The 25765-nt window shown below is 34.1% G+C and overlaps 1 protein-coding gene across 5 annotated transcripts; it reads left to right on the top strand.

Moving 5' to 3' along the window:
• Positions 1-97: 97 nt before the first annotated feature.
• LOC110451536 (TGF-beta-activated kinase 1 and MAP3K7-binding protein 3-like) lies at positions 98-21072 on the top strand. 5 transcript variants are annotated; one of them, XM_021499611.1, is made up of 9 exons: positions 98-231; positions 8739-8854; positions 9422-11072; positions 12594-12748; positions 13368-13464; positions 14008-14133; positions 14504-14698; positions 16348-16454; positions 18543-21072. In XM_021499611.1, exons 2-8 carry the CDS (start codon positions 8753-8755, stop codon positions 16422-16424), a joined length of 2403 nt encoding a protein of 800 aa, XP_021355286.1. In that variant the 5' UTR covers positions 98-231; positions 8739-8752; the 3' UTR covers positions 16425-16454; positions 18543-21072. The 5 variants fall into 5 exon arrangements, with proteins under 5 accessions (XP_021355286.1, XP_021355287.1, XP_021355288.1 ...); XM_021499612.1 differs by lacking the exon at positions 16348-16454 and adding an exon at positions 15189-15233; XM_021499613.1 differs by lacking the exon at positions 16348-16454.
• The last annotated feature ends 4693 nt before the right edge of the window (positions 21073-25765 follow it).

The following is a 25765-nucleotide window of genomic DNA, read 5'->3' as shown; positions in this document are numbered from 1 at the left end:
TATAATCTGGCAATATTGTAAATGGTAATTCATCTTTATTTTCAATAAATGGATGTAAAAACAACGAATCCCGGAAATTATTCACTGCGCATGTGCATCCGCCATGATAGCAAATATTTTTCTGAAAGGGAAGTTGTCTTAGTTGAAGCTGCAAACCCTGACGATTTAGCCTCTCCAATGCTCGCTTTACATACACCAGAGGATGTCAAAGACACTGATTAATTTAGAAAGGTAAGTATTTCTCGTATACGTAACCACCACACATGTGTACGTTTCTTGTTTCTTCTAGACAGGTGTTACCTTTTTTCTTTAGTTCCTGAAGTTAGCAAAATAGAAACTGGCATCATTTACCGATGTTTGTTTTGACATACGTCTGTGACTGTTTGTTTTAGTCGACCTATATGCAACAGTTGAAATAGGATCTTATGCATGATGTGTTATGGTATATTTTGATAAATTCAGATTAATTTATTGTTATCGCGATCAAAACATTGTCAATTTGTCAAGGTTGTACTAACACGTCATGTTATGATGTTGAAAATTGGAAAATGAATTGCGTGTTTAATGTCTTGTCCTTATATTTGTATACTTAACTGATAATATTATGTTGTTTTAACTTAAATAATTAGTTGTATTATGACAGCCGGGTCATGTCTGTCAGTCACGCATCAAAACGTCAATATATATGGTATACCAACAGTCCATGTCAAATCAGCTGATCGATGTATACGTGTTTATTTTTCAATTGGTGGTATGATTGCACAAAATATCATGAACACCTTTCAGCCACATTTATTTATTTGTGACATCAACTTAAGTCTGGTTTCAATTAAATGTGTGTAACTGTAAAATAAACACGTCTGTAATTTGAAGGCGCTAGTGGAAATTAATACTCGGACCAAGACTCCTTATTTGACTAATGATGAGAAGAGCCCTAACCCCAAGTAATTTGACAATTTGTGTATTCTGTATGTACTTGGTCCGTCTTTGGGTTAAGCTTTGCTGGATTAATTCAGGAATGTATTAGTTTAAAGGATTAAAAAAAAATCCTTTTATAAGATGTATAACATCATAGCAAGTTTTGTAACTAAGTAAACATTCAAATTGAAAGGATTTTTTTTGTTCAAAATACAACAATTACCGCACAATTGCATTTTAGGAAAGTTGTCTACTTGTCTGATGTATACATACAGTGTTCTCCCCAGGCTGTTTTAGCATCATGGCACAATTTCGCAAAAGACTGTCGATAAAACTTTCAGAAAACTTGAAATAAAAATTTGTTACAGTAAGATGGAACGTAAATGAGCAGAATGCACGTTGCGGCCATGTTATTTTGATTACCTGAATAATCTTACACAATCCGTGATTCAATGGCTTTTGAAACATGGATAAGGAAGCGTTAATAATTTTGGCGCCAAATTTATAAATAGCACATGGTTTTCCCAGTTTGAGAGTAACAATTTTACTGGATATTTACAGTAATTCAATTTGATAACTATATTACTATAAGTTAATATTGAAAACAGCATTGTTGTGATAATTTAGACTTTTTGATTAACAGGTAGCTAGGCCTGGTTAATTTCGTAACTAATGGATTTTTTTCAAATTGAATTTTAAAAATGAACCATTGACTTCAAAATTAATTAATAATTTGTCAAAATAATTACCTTTAGTTTGAATGTTATCATTTATTTATCCTCGGACGCATAATCATTTATTTCTATGATGACATTCTTGTAAAACAAATGCTAAGTATTTGTTAAAATTATCCATTTTCTTGAGTCTTGTTAGATGAAGAAAAAGGGCAAGGAAATGATCAATGATAATGCAATGTCAAGATTATTAAGTAATGCTATTCATTTAGATTTAAACGATCAATTATTACTGTTGGTTAGAGTTTTCTTTCTCAAAGTGGCATTGCGCACGATTGATGGGTTGTGATGTGGAAATGGTTGGCAGTGCCACCCTGTGCTGGAAGGGTTAAAAAGTAGATGCCATAGTGTATCAAACAATTTCTATGGAGAACACTGGTATAGAATATTATCACATTTACAACATGTTTATCAGCTCACCTGACCTGAAGTTTCAAGTGAACTTATCCTGTGGCATGGCATCCATCATTAAGTTTTAAAAGACTACTTTTACAGAATGGCTAAAGGGAATTTGGCTTTGGCATGTATCATTCTTTGGCCAACATATTATAAATGAAGGGTGTGTCCTGCTTGTGTTGTCATTACCACAACTTTTCCAAAGAAAGCTTGAATGCTCCCTTTTCTATTTAGAAATATGAAGTTGAGATAAAATGTGTGTTCCTGGAATAATATTTAAAATGTGTGTTCCTGGAATGATATGTATCAAGGTACTAATGACAATACGCTAGGTGTGTGATCTGTTAAAGACTTTAAATAAAGAGATTTGTAGAATTTGCGATGCTCTGTAACTTAAAAAAAAATATTCAAATTACAGGAAAAATTGCTGATTAAGCAGTTTCAATATAAATGACTTCCATGAAAAGTCTATATGGTGATGATTCTTTAATTTTGGCAACCTCAAATTTCAAACAACTGAAGACATTTACCCAAAGAACAAGTGCTTTTAAGATTTGTCTCCTTGCTCTTAATGAACAAAGTTCTGCCAACAATGCTAATAATGTTTCTCTCATTTTAAGTGGCGCAATACATGCACATTTACAATACAGACATTATGTCTAATTATAGAACTCATGCATTTTACTTCCTCTTTGCCGTTTTTTTTTTCACGCTGATTGATATTAGGGCAAAGTATGGTTAACCTACAGGCTATTGGATATTAAAATATTTATTAACACTCCTGGTTTACATAACTATCTTGTTTGGATAGGCTGGGTTTGATTTCTCTGTTGACATAAAACAGTATTCTACCTTTGTACTATGTGTAATTTTTATGTCAGATTGCACAATATTTTCACACAGTGTCCATAAAATACCATAAAATACTTATCAATGTATGATGATTATTCATACTCAGTAGGTATATACATATATCTGTTATGGTATTGCCAGAGGGGGTTTCCCTGGGCTATTCCCTGTTGTGAAGTGACCTTGTAAACAATCAATCAGTGTACAGTGTCCTGTATAAGGTAGCTGATCAACTTTACATTATATGATGAAGCAGATTTTTGCTGTGTGGGGTTTCAGTTAAGTTGGCCTTGTGTAAGTTATATGGATGATGATAGAGTTGAAAATTTGACTGACTAGTTGATAGATTATAAAATTTAAAATTTAAAATTTAACATTATTTGTAATTAAGTTTGTTTTCAGATCAAAAAGCTAATTATACAATTTTTGTTAAATTTTATTTGCTGAATGCTTTACCTGAGGTGACATTTAATGTTATGATCAACATGTTTCATTATTGTTTATGGATATTCCATGTTTATATATATATATATAAACAATTATATTTATACAAAATATTGATATTATTTATTTACTCTATCATAATATTAAAATGTTGACATACATTTTGCAGATATCATCTACTACAGGTTTTATATATGTATCATTTGTACAAAATATCAGAGCAGGTTGGTTCCAAATACTTTGTATAAGATGTTTTACCCTGTATGTCTTTGTCTTATCATACTGCGATGTGTCTACCGCTCAAAGAACCTGTGTTTGTTCAGAAAACAGTTAAATATTGTTTGGAGGTAATGTTAATTAGTTCAGGATTCATTTAACTAATAGCACTAAATATTGGAGCTANGGGCCCCCCCCCCCCCCCCCAGCTATTCTGTCAGGCTGGACTCTTTTGTGATTAATAGGCCCTGCAGAACATGCTGAACATTTTCCTAGTTAAAGGGCCCTGCAGAACCCTATGGAAAGACTTAAAGTAATGATTTAGCTTACCTGGTATTTGGAGGGGGGGGTGGTATCACTCTAAAAATAAAATAAAATTTGATGTGTATAATACACATAGAGGTGTCATCTGTTCAATTTTCATAGTACATTATTACAGCATCCATACAAACGATGAAATTTAGAAAATACAACATGTGCACTGCAAAACGAAAATGTACAAAGAGTCTGTCGGTCTAAACTGTAATTGTATAGTGAAGGTAGTATTCATAGTATTAATTTCACATAAGTTCTATAATTGCATCTGAACTGCATGTTGATGAGAATATTTTATAAATTTAAAAAAAAATTAGATATCAGCTTTAAAAAAGTCAAAAATTTAGAGGAAAATCAGGTCCTGTTAATTATATATATTGACATTCAATTTCACTGTGAATCAGTGTAATAGAAATTATGATGTGTAGGATTTTGCTTGTAGATGTGAAACAAGAAGCTAGAAATGACATCAGACTTAATAATAACAATGGATCAATGTTACAGAGAACAATGCTAAGCTATTGTGTTTATTTGTGCACTTGCATAAGAGCCAGAGATCAATGCTTTAAATGGAGGTTACAATACTGGTGAACTTCAGCTTAGTACTTCAGGGTTTGCTGTATGGATGTTATTGAATTTAAAAAACCCCAACAAAACTTAACCCTGATGTATTATTTTATAAAATAAAATGGATAAATTTGTTTCAAAAGTTCTATGTTAAAAGTTAGTATGTTTTAGTGGAGACGGAAAATTTCAAATGGAAAATATAATCTTAATTTGTAACTTATTGCTGCCATATTGATGTAGACTAGTGCTGATAAAGTGATGAAGTACTTGTACCCCCAGTGTGTTGGGTGCAGTATTGGTACACATTGAACAGATCATTGTCAATACAAAAAGGAAATGGTGGCAGATGTTGTAACACCGAATGTCATTGTTAACCATCTGGGTAGCTATAGGAAGATCTGTCTGTAGCTACCAGATGTGTGATGTGGTTAATGTTGGTGCATACATGTGTCTGGAAATAACACAAGTGAACTTAGTACACACTTGTCAAAGACTTGTTTGTTTACTTTACTCGCTAACATAGATAATAAACAACCACATGTGCCATATTTTTAAGTCCCTTTTAGTTTTATAATATTGTTTTCATTTTACAGTATAATTTTAGTTTGATTGCCCTTAGTTCAGGATGGTTTAAATACATAGGCTGTTTTAGCAGCATGTATCTGGTACCTGTAAGGGTTTGTGCTGGGAAATAAATACTTAGATGGCGACCTTGTTTGGCCATGACAAATCTAATGTTTTTCTGAATATTTTCAATGGGAATATTGGACATTTAAACGTTTCTTTTCCACTTCCTCACTTCACACCTGCTGCCTCAGATTTATGTACTCCATTAGATAAATCTGACCATGAACTTTTAAAATTTTCTGGAGAGAGCACAGTCTCCGAACTCAAGCATTAGTTCTTTACAAAGTTCTAGATTTACTTTAATTTGCTTACAGCAGTGATACACATCAGGATGTTGATGAAGGCATGTTTTAATTCTGTATATCATAATAGAAGTGGTGGGTTGTTTAGACACCAAGGTGTGTCCTACGTGATAGCTATCGTGTCACAATGCTATTTATAGTTTACAGACAGTCTACCCCTATGGTAGTCTATACACACACAGGGTGGTTCTAGTTCAAATATACAGACCGGCTAGTACTTAGTTACAATGTTTATCTTGAAAATCAAGTTTCTAGCTCTTTCAGAAAAAATATATACATTTTCAATTCAAGCATACAGACACTTCCTCTGAAATTCACTCTGCTCTTGCATTGTGCATAATAATACAGCATTCATTTATAATGCTGGAGTGTCACTACATATATCTGGTCTGTAACTCTCCTACTTATTTATGCCTGGATCAAGTAAAGCTCAGAGGATGGGTTTAAGTTTAAGTGTCCTTAATGCTAAACAGGCATGTTTCTCGCCACACACAACAATACAAGTGTCATCAGTGTTGTCGTCACCAGTCAATTATGTACAGGCTATGAGATATTACCGGGAAAATCACACACAAGAACGAATTGGAATGATAAAGTTTCTACCAAATCTTTCACCTTTTTACAATACCTGTATGTCTGAAAGGGTAAAGAACAATGAGTTGTTTAAATTTGGTTCCACAGTGTAGTGTAATTATGACCTATACTTCTTTAATTTACAGTAGTAATGAAACCTATTGTAATAAATGTCACAAAGTTTTTGATTTATTATCGAAATTTCTGGTGTGAACAGTTCTTACATTTCAGGCTGCATTTGAGATAATATGAAAACATGCATTAGCATTAGCATTTCTATATAATACCTTGTATCTGTAATGATAAACATTCTAAAGAAAACGTAAGATTGTCATAAAGATTGTGTATAATCGTTAGGGTGTATGACCAGATTTTACAAGTCTATACACAAAAACTCTTACCGACTACATCTCTGTATGCACTCTGTGTTGGATTGTATTATTTATGTGACATTTGCGGTATTGGTGTCCATGTCTATCAAGTATATATATTATGAAAACAAAAACGTTGTTGTCAGAAAGGAAAAGTTCATATCCTGTTTTATTTTTTTCTGCAAATTCAAGGTGAGGCAACAAAAACACATTAAATATTTTTTTGTACTAGTAAGCATTTTCAACATTAGGTGGCTGATGTGTTTTAAAAGTTGGTGGAGAAAATTTGGCCAGGCAAAATATTATGGTTTTGAAGTAAAATGGCCTTGGTATACAAATTACATTTAGAGATATGCATCAAACTTTATCTAGCCGCATTCATGATTTTTTTTTTTTTTTGCGGTTACGATATATATACATATGTGCATGGTAGTTACTGAAATACATACAGTGAAATGGTTATCGGATAAGCTTTATGTTACCACAAACAATGCTTAAAGAGGCTTACTTTGAAAACATTAAATGTTCTCACGAAATTTCATGTGCACACTGCTTTATCAGTGCATAAACATGCAATTGTCAGATTTGGGAGATAGAAATAAGATTTAACTTTTTAAGTAAGCTGTCTTTTCACTGCATTGTCCCATTAAAGTGGGACATTGCTCAAACACAATGCCATGTTACACTTGAATTTGGGTTTTCCTTGATAGGGATAATACCTGGTATAATATTTACATCTTTTGTTGTTGTGTATGCTTTGTAGTCTGCTGAGATACATATCTTTGTATTGTATATGAAGAAATTTAAAGTACATGTATTTGTATTAATCGGTATAGGTAGTATATAAATCCCTGACGATATTAACGTAATTACGGTATATAAAGTTGTCTGCTAATGGAGGGGTTTAAACCAGCGGAAATGTTATATATTACAGTGTATGGTATAATGGAAGGCTTTTAAATGTCTGGACTCGTCAGTGTTACAAGTCGGTTAGAATGTCCGACACTACTCTAATGTCGGAGTGTGGTGAATACGTGGGCGGGCCATCTGATACATTGTGTGTTATAGGAAACCCTGTGGTAAACACCTGCAAATCTTGATCGCTATTTATTGGCATTCAGTATCCCTTATCTGCTTTGATCCTTTGTTGTTCATTCAAGAGTTGTTCCTTATCCAAAAAGGATACATACTTTTGAATAGTTTCTTTTTACATATGATTTTCTGTAAGAACAGGTATGGCTATAATTAAATACATTTATAAGCTGCATGTGTATTTAAAATTACCTGCCAGGTATGAAAGAAATGTTCCTGTAATCTTGATTTCCTATTGGTACACTTTGTATGAAGAGGTTCCCAAGAAACAAGATTTCTATAATTCAAAAAATTGCATCATCCTTGGTAATTGATTTCATGGACAATTATTTTTCAATCACAATTTAAAGATATGTACAGCAGCCAAATGCAATAGATCTAAGATACAAACAGATTGTTGATCTGTATATATAGCACAGGTGGGAAATTTGGTTAGAATTACCTGTTGGTTTACCTTTGGATGGTCTGATAGTCCGGGTAGTGATAATGGCTGGAACAAGCAGTTCTCTGTCACCACAGCTGCGACGACGGCCTTGTTAGTGTCGGTCAGATGGGTAATTGATCACTTGTATTTTGTTTTTATCTATCGTCAATCAAAGTTGGTTGATCCATTGTGTTTGAATGCTTTTAAATAGCCAAATGTGCCTCAGGTTTGGACTTAAATAGAATGGTGTTCATGTGTAGGGAGATTTTCAAACAGAAACATCTTTATTTGGAGAGGGCGCAAACTACAGTGTCGATAGATGTTCACAGTGGTTTAACTGTGATAATTATACCTCGATCTCACTCTCATGGTGATAATGATAGGTGGAGAAACAAGACAGCAATTACATTCAATCAGGTTGTATTTTAGGCATTTCAATTTACAGGGAATTCTATTATGAATCGAAATTTGAAATCAAATGTAGAACAAACTTTCAAAATTGATGGCACCATGAAATAATGGATAAACTACAATGATTATGATTACAGATAGAAGTATGTATTATGTATGGGAAACCAAGCAAGCATTTTGAAGAAACTTATGTCTTGCTTAAATAAATACGTCAAAGTTATGCACATCCTTTAAGTGTCATAAACCAAAAATGATTTTGAATATGTTTTTATTTTGCGATAGTATTACAAGCATAGGGTACCTACAAATACATTGTATACACACAATACAGTATAGTTTAATGAAGCGTTGGTAAGTAAAACTTCCTAAACTAAACTCAGGTCATCAGAAATTAAGGTTCAGTGGGTTGTTTATTGATCTACATAATCTGAGTCACCTGACAATAATTATTATCACGTATATGTGGTTATACATGTAACCTATTGATTATGTTTTGCAGGTGACCACAACACTATGGCTACCACTGATGTGGATGTTAACAATGTACTTCTGAAGGAGCTGAGGAGCATGTACCCAGAAGTCCCAGAGCGTATCGTCACCAATCACATGATCAAGGTGAGAGGTTAGTGGGACATTTTGTTTATATCATAATTTGTTAAGATATACTATCATATTTTGTTGACCCTCGAGAACTTTTTCAATAGAATTACTTAAGAATGCATGTGTTAAGTTGCTAATATCATAATCATTGCTGAAGATTATCTGACACGGAAAAGTGAATACTTTTATTGTACGCCTTGACAGGATTAACATCTCATTTGTGGAAGATTGCCACAGTAATAGGGATTGTTTATATAGTTTTTGTTAAACTTTTTTAATATACTATCTTCAGTTCTTGGCTAAGGAAATGTAATTTTCATTTCTTGATTTACATTATTGTGGGTGTACCATTCCTGATTAAAAGTACCAGCCAACAAGTTTAAGCATCTTTTGAGAAATTTGACTAGCCTACCTGTATTTCTATAGTAAATATTTAAAAATCATCATTAGTCATGACATAAAATGTACTAACCCCAGACTAGTAGAATTGTATATCCCTGCTTTTACATTTATGAATATATTTCATATGCACTTGTAAACATAATTCATAAATACATTGTGGCATTCTAATATTCTTTCCAGCACAAGAATGACCGAGCTAAAGTGATTGAAGTACTAGATCACGAGGGACCCCAGAATCTTTTTGAAAAACCATTGTATGATCCCATTCAGAGAAGAATGGAAAACCTAACTATTTCACATACTGAAGGACGGACAAGAAGTGACTCTGGTTCAAGTGGAGTAAGCAGCACAAGTACAAACAGTGTATCCAGTGTGTCCTCAGTGCCATATGGGGGAGGAAATGCACGACCACCTCCAGATGGAACTGAGTTTAGTCAGTTCATGAGTCCAAGTGCGCGGAGCACCAATATACCAAACATCAATTGTAATGTGTTTACCCCCAGTTCTCCGCCGGTGTCCACATCGATGGCATTAGGCAAGGTGAACAAACCCCACTCTAGACTTCAACCTATTCAAGTGCTACACGTTCAGACATCACAGGGGCAGTCGCCTACCACAAGGAGTGATCACAACAGTCCCCCTCCGCGTGTGTCAATACTTGTGAACCCGCGCTCAAATAATCACAATGCGCAGACTAATCAGTTCCAACATCCCTTCCAACAACAGATGTCATATCCGAGTACAAATACCACGCCTCATAAATGGCAGTCACAACAGTCTGTGCCTGGGAACAGCTATAATACATACAACCCGCAGGGTCATAATTACCTAAACACGGCTGGTGGTATTAGTCCCGGAATACACACAGTGGAGAGACAAGCGTACCGCAAACCCCCAGTCAGTCCCCAACCCCCTGAAAGTGCAAAGCCTTCCCCTTCCCAAAGCCATATATCATTTCCCTCTCAGTATGGAGGCCATTCACAACCACAACAAAGCCAGTGGAATGCGGGGACATCCAGTTCGTCGAGTGGTTCACATAGTGGCCAACAGTTGTCCCAGGCTACGATATACTTGGAGGGAGCCAACAAACCTGGAGGACATGGGGCCATGTATAACAGTGGCACACAGTACAATCACCAAATGTCCACGGCCAACATTCACGGCTCCCACAGTGAGCCGTATCTGCTAGGTGGCTACAACCCTTCTCAACACCATCAACCACAAACCCCACAGGGTGGCAGTAATGCCACCAAGCCCCTGTTCATTAAGGTTGCTAGTTTGACTAACCAGCAGGGTGGAGCACCATCACAGTATAGATACAAGTCTGATTCGCCGTCTAGTGCAGGATCTATGAACGCTCCCCAAGTGAACTCTCGATATGGGAATATAAGTGGGGACATCCCCAGTAGGGCAGGACCCCAAACTGGGGCTGTCCACCCGGGCTCCTATGTAGGACAGTTATACTTGAATGAAGTGGCCAGTACAATTGGCAATGGTTCGTCTAGTCACGGTGGAGAGGCGGGGCAATTATTTATGCACTACCCTCCCGTTCCTACTACATGTCGGGTGCCTGGACACCCGTCCTCGTCAGGAAGCTCTTCGCCCCCAGTCCTCCCTGCCAGAACAGGAATTCCGTCTTCTGTGTCCGAAAATGTGATAAATAGAAAATTTATGGAGCCTGGGGAATCGCAACATATTTCACATGCAACGTTCCAGCCATTAGTTTCGCCCGCGTCTAGTCAAAGTAGTCTGAGTTCCGAGTCCTCATCTCAACGGGAAATCCAGAGGCCTAGGTCGGGCAGTGTGCAGGAGGAGGCTGACTATATATCAGGTATTACAATATATCCACTCCCACTGTCTTCAATGTTGACAATTTACAGATCTAAGTATATCTTTCACTTGCATATGCCAAGATATACTGTTTAACTTAGAAGTTTTGATATCAGCTCAACTATTTAAATTGACTAAAGTTTCATTGTCATTGTGATTTTATGTTTATGATGACTGGGATTTAGAAGTCTAAAAATAATTTTGCCAACATCATAAAACCATTGGTATTCATATTGTCCATCCTGATGTACATGTATGTATGTACTGTAATTGTATTTAAAGTTTGTGTCATGATGCCTGAGTGTTCCTTCATCTGATATATAGGTTTATTAAGTAAAATTGACAGTACATTTGTGTGTATATATATGGGCACATGATCCAAACAAACGTTTGTTGGATACATCTTTAACTTATAAATAGATATAGCGTCGACGTAATAACAACAGTGTAGACAAAAGAATTCGTCAAGTTTTCAAGACAGAAACATAAACACTTATAAATTACAACATGTATAAAAAATAAACAGTGACTATGAAATAATGCTTCAACATAAAATCATAAAAAGACAGTTATCACTTATGAAATATGCTGCTGTTATCACACAGCCTCTCAGTTAACCAGCTGTAACCGAAGTCTCACTGTTGTAAATATTTGACCCTGCGTCTTCAAAATGATTTTTTTACAGTAATATTAAATTATTTTTCGGTTAGAAGTTAATCAAGGGGATATGCGATATATATTATGAATTCACAATATACAATATCTCTTTATTTAATGATGTCACAATTTGTATGTATGTGTAGCTATATATATAAATATGTGTGTAAAGTGTCTGAATATTGATAAGTAAAGTGCTAATGCTTTACAGATCTATGTGTTTCTGATTTATAAACTTTTCATATATATATTGTATACACTGTATGTATGTTTTAAAGAAGTTATATGGGATGTTGTTGTCAACATATGCAACATGTGGCATGTAAGCAAAGGAGTGAAATATTTGTCGAGTTAACATTTTGGTGAATTTTATTCTGAATTAAACTTTAAACAGGATGTCACCAGGACCCTGATTCTTAATATGGAGAAATGCATTCCTTAAAAAAAAAGACCCCGCAAATTTAACTTTGAAGACTTTTTAAGAGAATAAATATGTTGACTACATCATCAATGTTTATGTTATTTAATGAAATAAAAAATAAATCAGTTACAAAAAGTAATTTTGAAACAGGTTGTTATATTAATATTAGATCTAGACCTTCCAACCATCATCATACTTGACTGGAAAATTAGTTTCAAGTCATCAGAGCATAAGACAACACAAAATTTAAACTTTGTCATATTTATCGATCAGCATGCCAGAAAATGTATACGTACTTTAAAATGTTTTACAGCTGTGTACATTGCTATGTAGTTTTGTAATATGGTGATAAAAAAACATTTGTTCTTAAGTAATGCTGTTTTAGTTAAAATTCCTAGTTCGTTGTAGTGCAAGATGTTTTGAAATCCTTTTTTCTATTTTCAGCTTTACTTCTTTTCCAAAAGGAAAGAATGAGTAAACTTAAGCTAGACCTTGAGACAGAGCTAAGAAAATTAGCAAAAATTCGCAATGAGGTGACGCAAATGGAAAAAAATATGTTGGATCGGACAAGAACGAGAAACCTGAACTTCTCCCCACATGTGAGTGTAATTGGGTATCTGAACACCCAGACATTTGTGTACTCTTTGTGTTAAAATTGTAGGGGATTTATTCCATACACTTTTGTATCATGTGAGGAAAGCTTTAAGGTGAGCAATAACATTATTAAAGATGGCTGCAAAGCCTTAAAAGATAATCAAGTTCATTTGGTTGCTAATTTGTTGTGCTTATCTACTGGTGAACAATATGTAAGACCTTCTATAAAAATAATAGAACCTATATATGTTGATTGAATAGTCATGTATAAATCATTGTAATTATGATAGTGTTGAAGCAGATTAATCATTAGTGATAATACATCTTATATCACTAGCAATAAATTGACCCAATTTAGTACCTCCATTTGAGACAGGGTTTGTATTCTGAAAGTTGTATGTTTTGGGTCCATTTTAGTCTTTATATGATGATTGCGTTTGTCTATATAAGCATTTCTGATTAACATCATCTGATACCAATGTTTCATCATTTGAACATGATCACTAATTTGAAAGTAAATATAAGTGTCAATAAATTTTGCAATAGCTTTCCATATCTTAAGTGTAATGTGACCAAGGTCACTTGCTATTTGATTACATATGTAGTGCTATGTTGGTGTTACAGTTGGAGGATGTGGCTCGACTACGAGGCCACAACATGAAGTTACAGGCAGAGATCCAGGTGATGACCCGGGAACTGGACATGTACAATAACGGACAAAGTGAGTGGACAATTAGAACTATACACAAACAAAATCAACTGCTTTGTGCTTTAGTCATTCAAAGGAAACCAGAATATAGTAAAATGAAAACCTTTGTACTTCCTGATTAAGTTGTGAAAATCCAGAAAAAGTAAAAAGAAATTAAAATTAATAAGAACTCCAAAAAATGATCATACAAATCATCTTCTTTGTGAAATTCATCAAAAGTATGCAGAAAGAATAAGATTATTTACTGAAAGCTTTAAGTCATATTCAAGAATATACTATAAAAAAATTACTAAACGCTTGAACACTATTAACAAAAATGTATTTTCCAATACAATTCTACACCAGCAATTGTAAACATGTAACTCTAAGCATGGTTCCTTCTTTTTGGTAAGATTAAAGGTGATGTACTTGAAAGTGTGTGATTTTTCCTGAAAACTTGCCTAGCCCTTCATAATCTGCAATTGTAAGACAATAGTTGAATAATTACCTTCTTGACTTGACGGAAAGTATTGAAATTTAAGTTGTTCTTTATATTGTGTTAATTTTCTGTTGTAGCTCCTCTAGGTGTGTTGGATCCCCTGGAACAACAGAACTTTTTCCAGAACATGAACCCCGGCCAGAGAGGTTCTATATATTCCCGACCCCCACCACCCACACCAACACCCCCACCAACAAGTGAAAGTAAGCTACACAACAAACTTAGGGATGGCAATGTGCCATCGTTTATGTTTTAATATTAAATTTGATTTGCATGATCATGATATCAAAAATCAGAGGTAGAGTTTATCTTTATTTTGCCGTTGTCTATAAAATCAAAAGTATAATTTAACACATCATTTTACCATAGTCTATAAAAGTATACTTTATTTGGCATTTCACTTCTGTATATGAAATTTACAGAAAATTTCCAAATTTATTAATGTTTATGAATTGTTGCATAAATTTTCAATAATTTAACATGGAATGCAACTGTTAATTGTCATAGGACTACTAAAATATTGCAAAATTCTTATCATACCCTAGTCTAATGTATGACTTTAACATTTTACAGCGCCCCCACCCATCCCCCCAAGGATCCACCATGTGCCACCCCCTCCCCCTCCCCAGCCCCTCACAGGATCAGGCGACTTAGATGGTGATGGAGAACAGTGGAACTGCTCTGCCTGTACCTTTCTCAACCACCCTGCCCTCAACAAGTGTGAATGCTGTGAGATGCCACGGATGAACGCCCCGCCCCCCACCACAGGTAGGGTGTGCCATGCCCACTCGGCTGCGGGACTATGTTACTGCCACGATAAGTGATGGAGGCGGGCCCGGTAAAGGCCACATATTTATACTACATACCATTGACCTGGTTGTGTGTCGCACATCCCTTCCTTAGGGGATGTGTGCGACTGATGCCACACCCATGGGAAGTGTGTCCCAGGTACAGCACATTCACAGTGCCAAGGTCCGTCATTAGAAAGGAGTTCTGAAAGCTCACAGCCATCTAGAAATAAGGCTGTGCTGGCGAATGAAGGTGTGGCCTGGGTTTGGTCAGATTTCGTCCATGGTACTTACCACTGTTGCAGAAAAGACGTGTATTGATAGGAAATACCTTCAGGTGTTCATGTATTTCAAAAATTGGTTACTTGTAAAGTTTTGGATTGTATGTAAAGGTCAAAATGGTAATTATAAGCCAAATGTTCGAGGGGACATATATACACCTAAAGGTTTCGATATATTTTTGCCCGAAGGTTTTTGTCCGGAGAAGTACAAGATAAAAAATTGCCATAGCAAAGGTCAGTCTTTTTGTAGAAAATGTTGAAGATAGATAATCAGAATTTGAGGCTTTACCTAAGCTGTGGTAGCTTTTGAATTGCTTTCCTGCTGCATTTCAGTCTTGTGTGCTTGTCAAAAGTGTGTTGGTGTAGAATGATAGATTGATAGTAAGGAGATGATGGGCTCAGTACAGTACAGATGTTAAAAGAAAAGAATCAATGGGCCGTATTGTTTTCGGTAACAGAAAAATTATGAGATCATTGAAATCATAAATACAGGATAGTTAAACTACAGTAATGTGTATTGGTGAGACAAGAGAGCTTCATATTGATTGGAGGCCAGAGAACTTTGTAAGGCTGAGATAGGGTACTGGTGATCTCCGTATCTCAGAAATAATGTCTAGATATATATTGGAATAGAACAAGTGTTTTAAAATTCACTGGTACAGATATTTTACAGCAATATATTCTTAGTCTGATGCTTTTCACAAATTAAAGTTCAGGTAACAAAATGGCTGAAATTACAAAATGGCTAATATTACTGTGATTGCTCGTGGTCATTCTCTGATTTGTGGTGCGTTTTATGGTTTATGAAACTTTAAAATTTGTTACAACATAATAATAACCACTGTTTACACTTAGGCCATTCTCAGAGATAATTGATTAAGTCCTATTACAACTTCAGTAGATTATGCAATGCCTGCTCAGCACTGTTGGTAATCAGGGGGAATATTCTGCATGAATTTAAGTTTATCTTGTGCATAGCGTTTCATTTGATTTGCATTTTATACATTTTACATTCTTCAGATATTATAGATATTGGCACTTTATTTTTGACAAAAAAAATGTAATTGAGAAAGATATGACAAATGAAGATATATTTTGCTGAATTATTTGCTGCATCTCTATGGCATGTTAGTGCTTATTGCATTGTTGGTATTTACTGGTATAAGGTATTACAATCTTAATAACTATAGGGGTTTAATTAATGTAATGTTAGTACTTTAAGGGTTTCAGTATTGCATGACTTGGGAGGTCACTCAGCTTTGTGGTGGGTGGATATAGCTGTGATACACATAGTCATCGTGAAGGACACACAATACGTTGTAGTAAATAGTGGTTTTGATATTTCCAGATCTTTTTGATGAATATCATGATGACAGCCGACACAATGAGTTAAACGATGCAGGCAATGATTTTGAACTTGTTTAATTTGATTGGTTAGGATTTCAAAGGTTAAAGGTATGTAAACCTAGAGATAAGCCATTTAAGAAATCCTATGTGCTAAACTGCTTATACAGTAAAATTGTGTTTATTACAAAGCTTACAAAAATGGTAAAAAGTTAACAAAAACCATATGAATTAAGGATCACTTGCCATATCAGACATATCCAATGTACTCTTGTGCATGAGTGAATTTTGAAACTCCTGTACAGAGTTCATCGTTGTAATTTACCTGTGTTTATGTAACCTTAGCTCTGTTTAAGACATTCAACCCAAAACAGAACAACAATACTTCACTTTCACAATGGAGCTATAGTCAAACCTGCCTATCAAGTCCAGTGTTACAAAGAATTAATGTTACAATTTACTTAGAAGTTCAGCATTAACATATCAGCTCATTTCAAATAATTTGTTGTAAACTTGTTTTACTGTGTGTTAATATTGCTTTCTCACTTTTCACATAGAGAATTACAGTTCTCACAAAATTAATACAAATGGCAGTTTTAGTTTTATATTTTTATCTGCTTTTAGTGATCGTTACTAGTTTAAAAATTACATTTTATTTGCATTTTAGTTTTCATCAATATTATGTTGCAATTTTAGCATGAACATTTTTATTCTTCACACTGTTAGTTAAATTAATACTAACCAAATGCTAAAAGAATACAGGACCATGTATAGGAAACTTGTCTTAGAAAATTATAAGAAAAACTGGTGTTTTCCAGGTTCATTTTATAAAGATAAAAACTATGGTTGTTAATTCATGGTGTATTTTAATTCATTTAATGGAAGATGGGAAAAGTTTTGTTTTGTGGCCATTTTTTTGTATGTAGTGCCGGTTTTTATTTCTGTAGTGTTATATTTGATGATATTCTTTCTTGTTGTTGCAATGCAAAATCGCACATTACCCTTTCTGATAAAATGGCATTGACTTGAAAAATGTCCACACTTTTATCATGTTGTTTAGATATGTGTATGTTTGTTGTATCTGTCATCCCTTACCACCCCGTCTAGTTATTGTCTTCTAATTCATTTGTTCAGACCACTTTCTAAATCCTGAAAATTGAATAAAACCAAAATTCATCAGAAACTTCTTGATGTTGAACATTCAGTTAATTGCAAACCTTGTCTATTCTAGGTGTTCATGTTTACAAAACTTATAAATAATAAATAATAATAATAATAATTTGAGGTTCTTATATACAGCTTTATCACAACCTAGTCGTACCAAAACGGTTCACATATTATTATCTGTGGTGATAGGGCCTTTGCAACCAGCCAACATATTTCTCAACTCCCTGGGGAGCATCAACACCCAGCACTACCATTTTGGCACTCACAGCTGGTATTCAACCATTCTAGCACTGCCCAACCACATACTCATTTATAGCTGGGTAGACTTGATTTACAATGTTAATGTTGGGTGTATAAAGACTAAGTGTGATTTCTATCTCCACCAACTTTTACTACATGCCTGGTGATGGGGCTGCTTTACCTGTTTGTACTGATCACAGGCACCTGGTTTGTGAAGTATTTAATAATATACTAAGGAGACTCGTTCCCAGCATCAATAGCTGAGCAGCATATTAATTCAAACTTCCCAATTCTCATTATAAAATGTTATATGTGGTTGCATACTTGCCAAATCTTCCTGTTAAGGAGGGAGACTCACGATTTCGACCCTAAAATTGAGCATTTTCAACCAGTGAATTTGCTAAACTATTCCTATTTTCTAAAGTCTGACGATTTCACCAGAAAGAACAGCTCAAATGATGCTATTAAAAAGTGTTATTTTTCCCCTAGGGTGTACATACACTCATTATAATTTTGCATTTAATCAAATAAAATTTCAAAAAGTTGGCAACTATGTGGTTGTGATTATTTGATCAACATTTGATTTTAATAGTTGTGAATAGTTATTTAGTGATTCAAGTTTGTGTAAATGTCCTTAAAGTAGGTCAAACTAAATTCCTGTCCTGTCTCCTGATGATAGAAACAGGTGCCTGTGGTATATTCCAGCATCTTCCTGCTTTGTTACGGGGTGCAATGTTGTTTGTTTGTTTTCTATTTAATTTACGATTTGTTTCTTCTCTCACTGTTTTGCAGGACCCACACATCCTCACTTGCATGGAACTTGACCTTTGACCCCCACCAGTGCTGTTTCCAAGCCGCAAGCCATATATTATTTCAAAGTTTAAGAGAAAACAAAATTGTCTTGGAAAACTTAGCAAAATTTGAGGTGGGAAAATGATAAAACAAAATCAGAACTGCATGTAGAACATGTTTAACTGGATAAGTGATGTCGATGGATTCTACATTGGGTTCAACAAAGACATAAATTCATGGTAAATATTGTATGCTAAGATAGCATAATCAACAGTGACTGCAGTACTGAATTTGAGTCAGGAAGGTGATTTCTCACTAAAATGAGGTTATTTAGATGTGCCAGAATGTTGGGGTGTACCGTGGCTGTGTAAAGGATAGGACAAATATTCTAAGTGTTATTTTTTGGAGGAGAACTCCAAACTAGATATTTTTACCATGGTTTGTGTCTTTGTTGGGCTAAATGTAGCTGTACATGGATCTAGACTTGAAGACTTCACGTTTGGAGGTCTGTTTTACTTTTCACTGTGTTGTCATCATCCCTTTTGGGAGTCCTATGTAAATTCTATAGATATGAATGTGTTATGATGCCTTTAGATATTCTTTGGAACCTAAAGCATCAGATAATGCATCAATATATAGCAACATTCATTTTATGAAATATTTGACATCATAATCCAATTTTGTGGTAAGAAATATAAAAAGTAGACATTAAGTTGATCACCCCTGATATTTGATAATGGACTATTCAAACCTTTAATTGGAAGAGTTCAAATGTGTCTTCAGGGTGGAATGAGTTTAGGCAGGGATGTACAAATTCATAATTTGAGTACTGGCCTGCAGGTAGATTTTACAAAATTCCACTAGGCCGAGCTTTATTGTTATGATATTGAACAGTTTTTTTGCTCTCTCTGGTATATAATCTTAAAGCCCAAGGCATCAGGCTATGTTTTTACGAAAAATAACCATTCAAATACAAGTCTCTTCTTGAGAAAAGCAATTCCTATCTTGACATGTAAAAGTTTCATAGCTTCCAAGGTCTAGCAGTAATTAAAACATGTCTGTTTAAAGACAAAAGTTGTCGCTGGTGATCACGGCATGTGTTGAACCTGTAGGTTGTATTACAGCAATGTTATGGTAATTGAACATGAACAGTGGTAGATTCTAATGAGGAAAATGATATCCTGGAATGACAGTTCTATTCACGGCTCTTATTAGGGGTGACTGTGTTACTGAGATGAGAACTGTTACAGAACACACTGTCAGTTATCAATACATTTGTTCAACACCTAACTGGACAACAGTTCCTGTAAACTTGTGTGTTTAAACACATTGCATAGCAGTAAGAACCAATTCAAATGCATATTGAATTCAGAAATCCTTTAAAAGTTAGATAGACTTTTAGTCAGCATACTGTAAATTGGAATGTTTTTGTTCTGTCATATGCTAAGAGCGGAAATGATCCTCTTGATTATGTTTTGGTCAAAGTATCAATTTTACTTTATCTAAATATTTTTTCAAATGGTAGACCAATGTTTAGGAGCAAAAAGTAAAAAGATTGTCTTTTAGACGCAAGGTTATCGTTTGTTTAATACACTATAACAGTTTTGTCAAAGGTTTTATGATGAGTAAGATGATAACTATGTTTCAAAATTTTTCAACTCCAGATTTCAAAGAAGGATTAAAACGAGATATTATTGTACTGGGCATTGAAATGCATTTTGTCAATTTATTTACAAAGATACCAGACCATATAGAGGTGAAAAATATTTTAACATCTTAAAGCATTTAATCATCTATTCATCATACCAGGCACTTTAACCAGGTACTAAACCATAGGGGTCATTATTGAATATGTTTAGTAGAGAAGCATTCAAAGGTTATTCACATGTATTCTATCATAAGTTGATGTTTGTGGACATAGATGAAATCAGCATCACTGAAAATAAAGTTTATGATGCTAATCCTAATTTGAAGCTATTTTGCGTATGGATTCACTTAAGAAACTCCACTGATACCGTATGTACAGTCTAGTGTTGCCTGGGTGATTATATGAATTCTCATCATATCAGATTAGTTATTTTCCATTACCGAGTTAATCTGATTTGTATTAATTATTGTTAAAAAATATATACAATTTTTATCAAAAAGTTCCATAATTATGAATTATGTACCATCATCCTGTTGCGAGGCCATAGTCTTTTTAGGTCTTTGTCAGGTCTATCAAATTCATGTCCATTTTTTTGGCCAAAATAAGAGTCATTGATGAGTTAAATCTCTGTCATTTCAACATTTTAAAGATGTTCGGGTGTGTGAAAGTCATTTACTGTAGCATGTGTAACCATACACACCATCTCGGCTCATACAGTTGGTTTGCTTAGATAAGGTTGAAATACATATATAGTGGAAAGAAAAAGTGAAAACTTGATTGAATTAACAATAATCAAGAGATGAGATGTTATTATGTCTCACAGGAAGGTGATGAAATACAATGGATCAATTTGTGCCAAATGATGGTTCCAAGTGGGAGAAATGACATGTACATGTAAACACATATATATATTTTAAGGAATCGCTGCCTACGACATGACATTTTGTATACCGTTTTTCAATCTGACAAGCACCAGGTGGGTTGTACTTTGTAAAGTGTACTAGTGTAATATTTTGTACACTGTTGTAGAGCTACTTTACTACATGGCCGGTACAAGGACATTACAGTTAACCATTATATATCTATTATACACAGTCAAACCTTTATTAAAAGACCACCCTCAAGAAGTCCAAAAAGTGGTGTTAAAACACTGATGGTCTCTCAATGCAGGTTAATTCACAATGAAGACACTGAAGTATACAAAATCATTCATGAACTTGTACAACAGGATGATCCTGTTGTACAAGTCACAACAGACCATAGATACTAGTGACAGGCTTGGTTAATTTGAGAACATAGTTTATGTGTATTACAGACGCAAGTTATACAGGTTTTATAACCCTCCAGCCCTACTGACTATAGCAAGCTGACCCCAACCCCCTGGGACCAGCCTGCTAGGACCAGTTGGAGAGGGACACTCTCTGTTAATATTTGTTTTCCTGTTATTCTTTAGTTCAGTTTACCAGAGGTTTTTATTTCCTTGTTGTAATGAAGTCGTCTTTCGTTAATACACAAGTTTAGGTTTTAATATCCATATTTTTTATCTTTTTCATTGTTTTTGAGTTTCGTCCTCAACATTTTGTTTCCTCAACATGCTGATAGCATGTTTTACCATTTATTGAACATTAATGTCATTTAATCATCTTAACAAAATGACAATATCAGTTATATTTTATTTGAATCGATTGGTTGTCTTATTATGATCAGTTTTATTGTGTTTGATTAAGTTCAGTGTTGTCAACTGTGAGCGACAATTTTTCCCCCCGATATATAAATTCAGCTTCTCTAAATACACTGTCTTAATTATTGCTATAAAATCTATTTAATCAGAAAACATGAATCTGCTTTCAGACAATGCATAAAACCTTAGAGTGAATCAGGCATTTTGTGATAGAGTTCCAGTGTTACAGTACGAAAGGGAGAAATTGTTTGACATGGTCGATTGAACATGAAAATATAGAATCATGTTATAAATTTTGAATCGATTAGGTAGGATCAAAAGCAAGTAGAAATGTTGAATTATATGGCCCTTTCTGTATTTTCTCTTCTTGGTGCAACATTAAAAATGGCCTGGTCTTGCCCCTTGAGTGTTTTAAGTTTATGAAATATCCTTTAAGTTAAACATTGGGACTACAAAATATTTTTGAGAATTTTAAAGAAATCTTTCAACGTTTTTCATGAAGAAATTGTTCTGTGTATTATATATACATATATATGCCCTGGTGGCGTAGGTTGGAGTAGTGGACTCTACTGGATGTCCACTTCTATTAGGAATATGTGCGGTGTTTGTGGTGACAAAGAGTTTTGTATTACTAACGAATGATCTCTTTATCTGTTTGTACAGAAAACTATTTGTGTTTTGAATACTCATGTAAACAAAATTGCTAGGTTTGTGCAATGTAGAGTGCTAGATAGGTCTAGTGGTTGAATAGTAGTCTGGTGTTTTGGTATTCATCGACTCATTCCAATGAGCTGAAAATGAGATCATTCTTTGTGTGTGTTAGAGATGGAATGTAAGCGTATTCAACTCATTCACCCCTGAAGACACATTTGAACTCTTCCAATTCAAAGCTTGGAATAACTCATTATGAAATTACAGGGGTGAATGAGTTACCAATGGCCAATTTTGTTTTATATGCCTATCTGTTTGTTTCATGGAGTAAGATTGCAAAAATATTACAATTACAATAAATTGGATTAGAGTAATCATGAATTAAATTATAAGTTGTAATTTCTTCTGTACCTGGGGTATTTATTAATGAGTTTCTAGAACAGTAATTCGCACCATTCTAGTCATTAAAAAAGATACACATATTGTGTAGGCTATTGTTGGCCGATAATCTATGGCTTGCAAAATTTCACACACCATTGAAAAATTGGTTTTATATTGTCATTTATACATGAAACTAACATACTACATGTATATTAAAAGGTATTTGGTTTAGGAAACTTTTTGATGAACGTTTGTACCTTTACAAAGATTTATAGTACAAGTGCGGAGTTGCAATTTCATGAGAAATGAATAGTTTCATGAATAGTTTCTGATCACACAAATAAAAGATGCAATCTTTTTCTAAATTCATATTTCTCACGTAAGCATAACTTTGTTTCATACATAAATTATTTGAAAATGATTTTCTAGCCATTTTCGATGGCTTACCAATGAACTTATATAACTGCTGAGAATTTGATTCTTTTGTGTCGAGTAAGAAAGCCAGATGTATTAGGAAGAAAATAAGTGTGAATGTAAAAATTGCAAAGCAGTATATGAACGTTATAAGAGTATACCGTATGTGATATATATACAAATGAGGTGATCTCAAAACCTAGAGGAGTCCAGAATGTCCGCGTGTCCTCAGTGCCTGTTTTTTTCTCTGTTCAATATATTCATATTAAATTCATAGAAAAAGACTGTCTGTAGATCATTGTTGAAAGTTTCAATCCCTCCATTGTTAAAAAAAATATCGCAACATTATTATTATCAAATTGAAATAAACATAGAGGATAAATTAAAAATAGAGGATATGTATTTTGCAAATATAGCAGAATACTTACATTTAGTGCGAAGCATGAGAGAAAATATTGGTATATTCTTCCATACAAGTAAAAACTGAAATAAATTAATCGTAAGCAAAGGCCTACAATAAAAATATAACACATACTCGCTGTTTGGTTAATTTATTTTCTGTTAAGGATGTCATTGTATCAGAATGTTCAATTTTCATTGTTTATTGTAATTTAAAAATATCACACATGTGGAAATATTAGTACAATTTAAAACTTTACTGTTATGATGTGGACAATATTATAACATTCTTAAAAATATCAGTACTGCAGAATTATATTATGAAATATGAATATTTGAAGTTTGAGTGATACTTGATATTGGAGTAGGGTGCTGCGATTACATGGTGTGGATGTGTGTACGAGTTACTTCCTAGTGATCCCTGAGTGTGAGCTCAGTCTTGTGTGATACCATTGAGCATATGCAGAAGCTGTGTTATAACTATTAACAAGTATTTAATTTAATTAAGGCGCAAATTTTATACGTAGATATTGATATATTAGCTACAACCATATGTGTAGGTCGAGTGCACCAAATCAAGTTTCGTTCTGGGAACGCCCAGTCGCTACGACATGGACAAGAACGTTTCTTGTGTGTTTGTATGTTTTTAATTTGGTGCTTTTATGTATTTGCGCATATATGTATTATCTGTAAAGGTACGACTGTACAAGCATGTATGCTTTTATTGCATATTGTATATAGAAAATTAAAAACCTGCTTGTAAAACAAAAATGCACATTTACGTGCATAATAATTCACTCAGTGTAAAGTAATAAGAATAATAATTAAAGAAGAAATAAAATTTGTTATTATTTTAATCAAGTGTCTTATTTTAATTCTTTCTCAGCGACAAAAAATGTTAAATAGTATCGGGAAGTGTTTGTTGAAGGTAACAGCAATATCAGAGTAGAATCTTGGGAGAAATGATATATGGATAGTTGTGCAGGCAAAGTTTGGACCAGAGATTGCTGCAAATGCACAATATATATTCCTGGAGAATACATTTTACAGTCTATTGAATTGGCCCCGTTATGTTTTAAATGTAACATTTCGGGTATAAATCCTGGTGGACCTGCAAATGTTTATACAGGCCTTGCAAGACACGCCTGAAAGCAGCATCAGATTACTAGGTCCGACCTTATTTAATAAATGAACAACTGTGGTCCAACCATTTGGATAAACGAATGTGGCCTATATGATTATTCTTTGTGTATATAATAATGGAAAAGTCCCAATAAGATATTTGAATTTACCTGTGGTTTGTGCTAAAAAGAACATCGGGTACAAAATGAGTTTAAAACTTAAAGCAATAAGATAGGGAACCAACATTTGATGTGGAAATACAAATTTGTTTGGTAGAGGCGACATCTGTGGATACCAAGCAGTATTCTATAGAGCTCTTTTAGAAGAAATGAAGTAAAACGAAATGAATATAAATTGAATACTGAAGTATTAAATTATTTTCATATTTATTAAAACTTCCATAACTGTTGATAACAATGTTGATATTGGCTTCTGGTTGTATTGGTGTTGAGAAAGTTTCATCTTTTCAGAAGATTTTATAAGTAAAATTAATGGTTCAATGATATGGAAAGTGAATCAACTATTATGAAATTTCCTTTAAAATGTTTTTGATGGGCAGAGAAGATAGTCATTTAGGACTGAGGGACCCCAAAACTAGGTCCATACAGAAACTAAGTAAAAAAAATGTAATGCCACCCCATTTTATGAGCAACATATATGTACATGAATCGTGCAGCAAAAACTTAAAATTGTTTCGGGCTAAACAATATTTTTTGAAAAATAAAACCAAGCTCCAAGATGTAAGATATAATTGTTTTATTTTCATATGTCATAGGAATGCTCCCGATATGTAGGTAATTAGGCTCGGTAAACACCATCATCAAATAATAAAATCAAGTGTTTTCCAAAGGAATTCATACTAGTTAACAACGATCAGTACATATGCACTGGTACAGTTGTTTGTAAAAACCTTTGAAATTAACTTCT

The sequence above is a fragment of the Mizuhopecten yessoensis genome, unplaced genomic scaffold (assembly GCF_002113885.1).
Source record: "Mizuhopecten yessoensis strain PY_sf001 unplaced genomic scaffold, ASM211388v2 scaffold6135_1, whole genome shotgun sequence".
Lineage (NCBI taxonomy): Eukaryota > Metazoa > Mollusca > Bivalvia > Pectinida > Pectinidae > Mizuhopecten > Mizuhopecten yessoensis.
The sequence above is the reverse complement of the archived record's forward strand: the minus strand, read 5'-3'. Positions and strand labels throughout refer to the sequence as shown.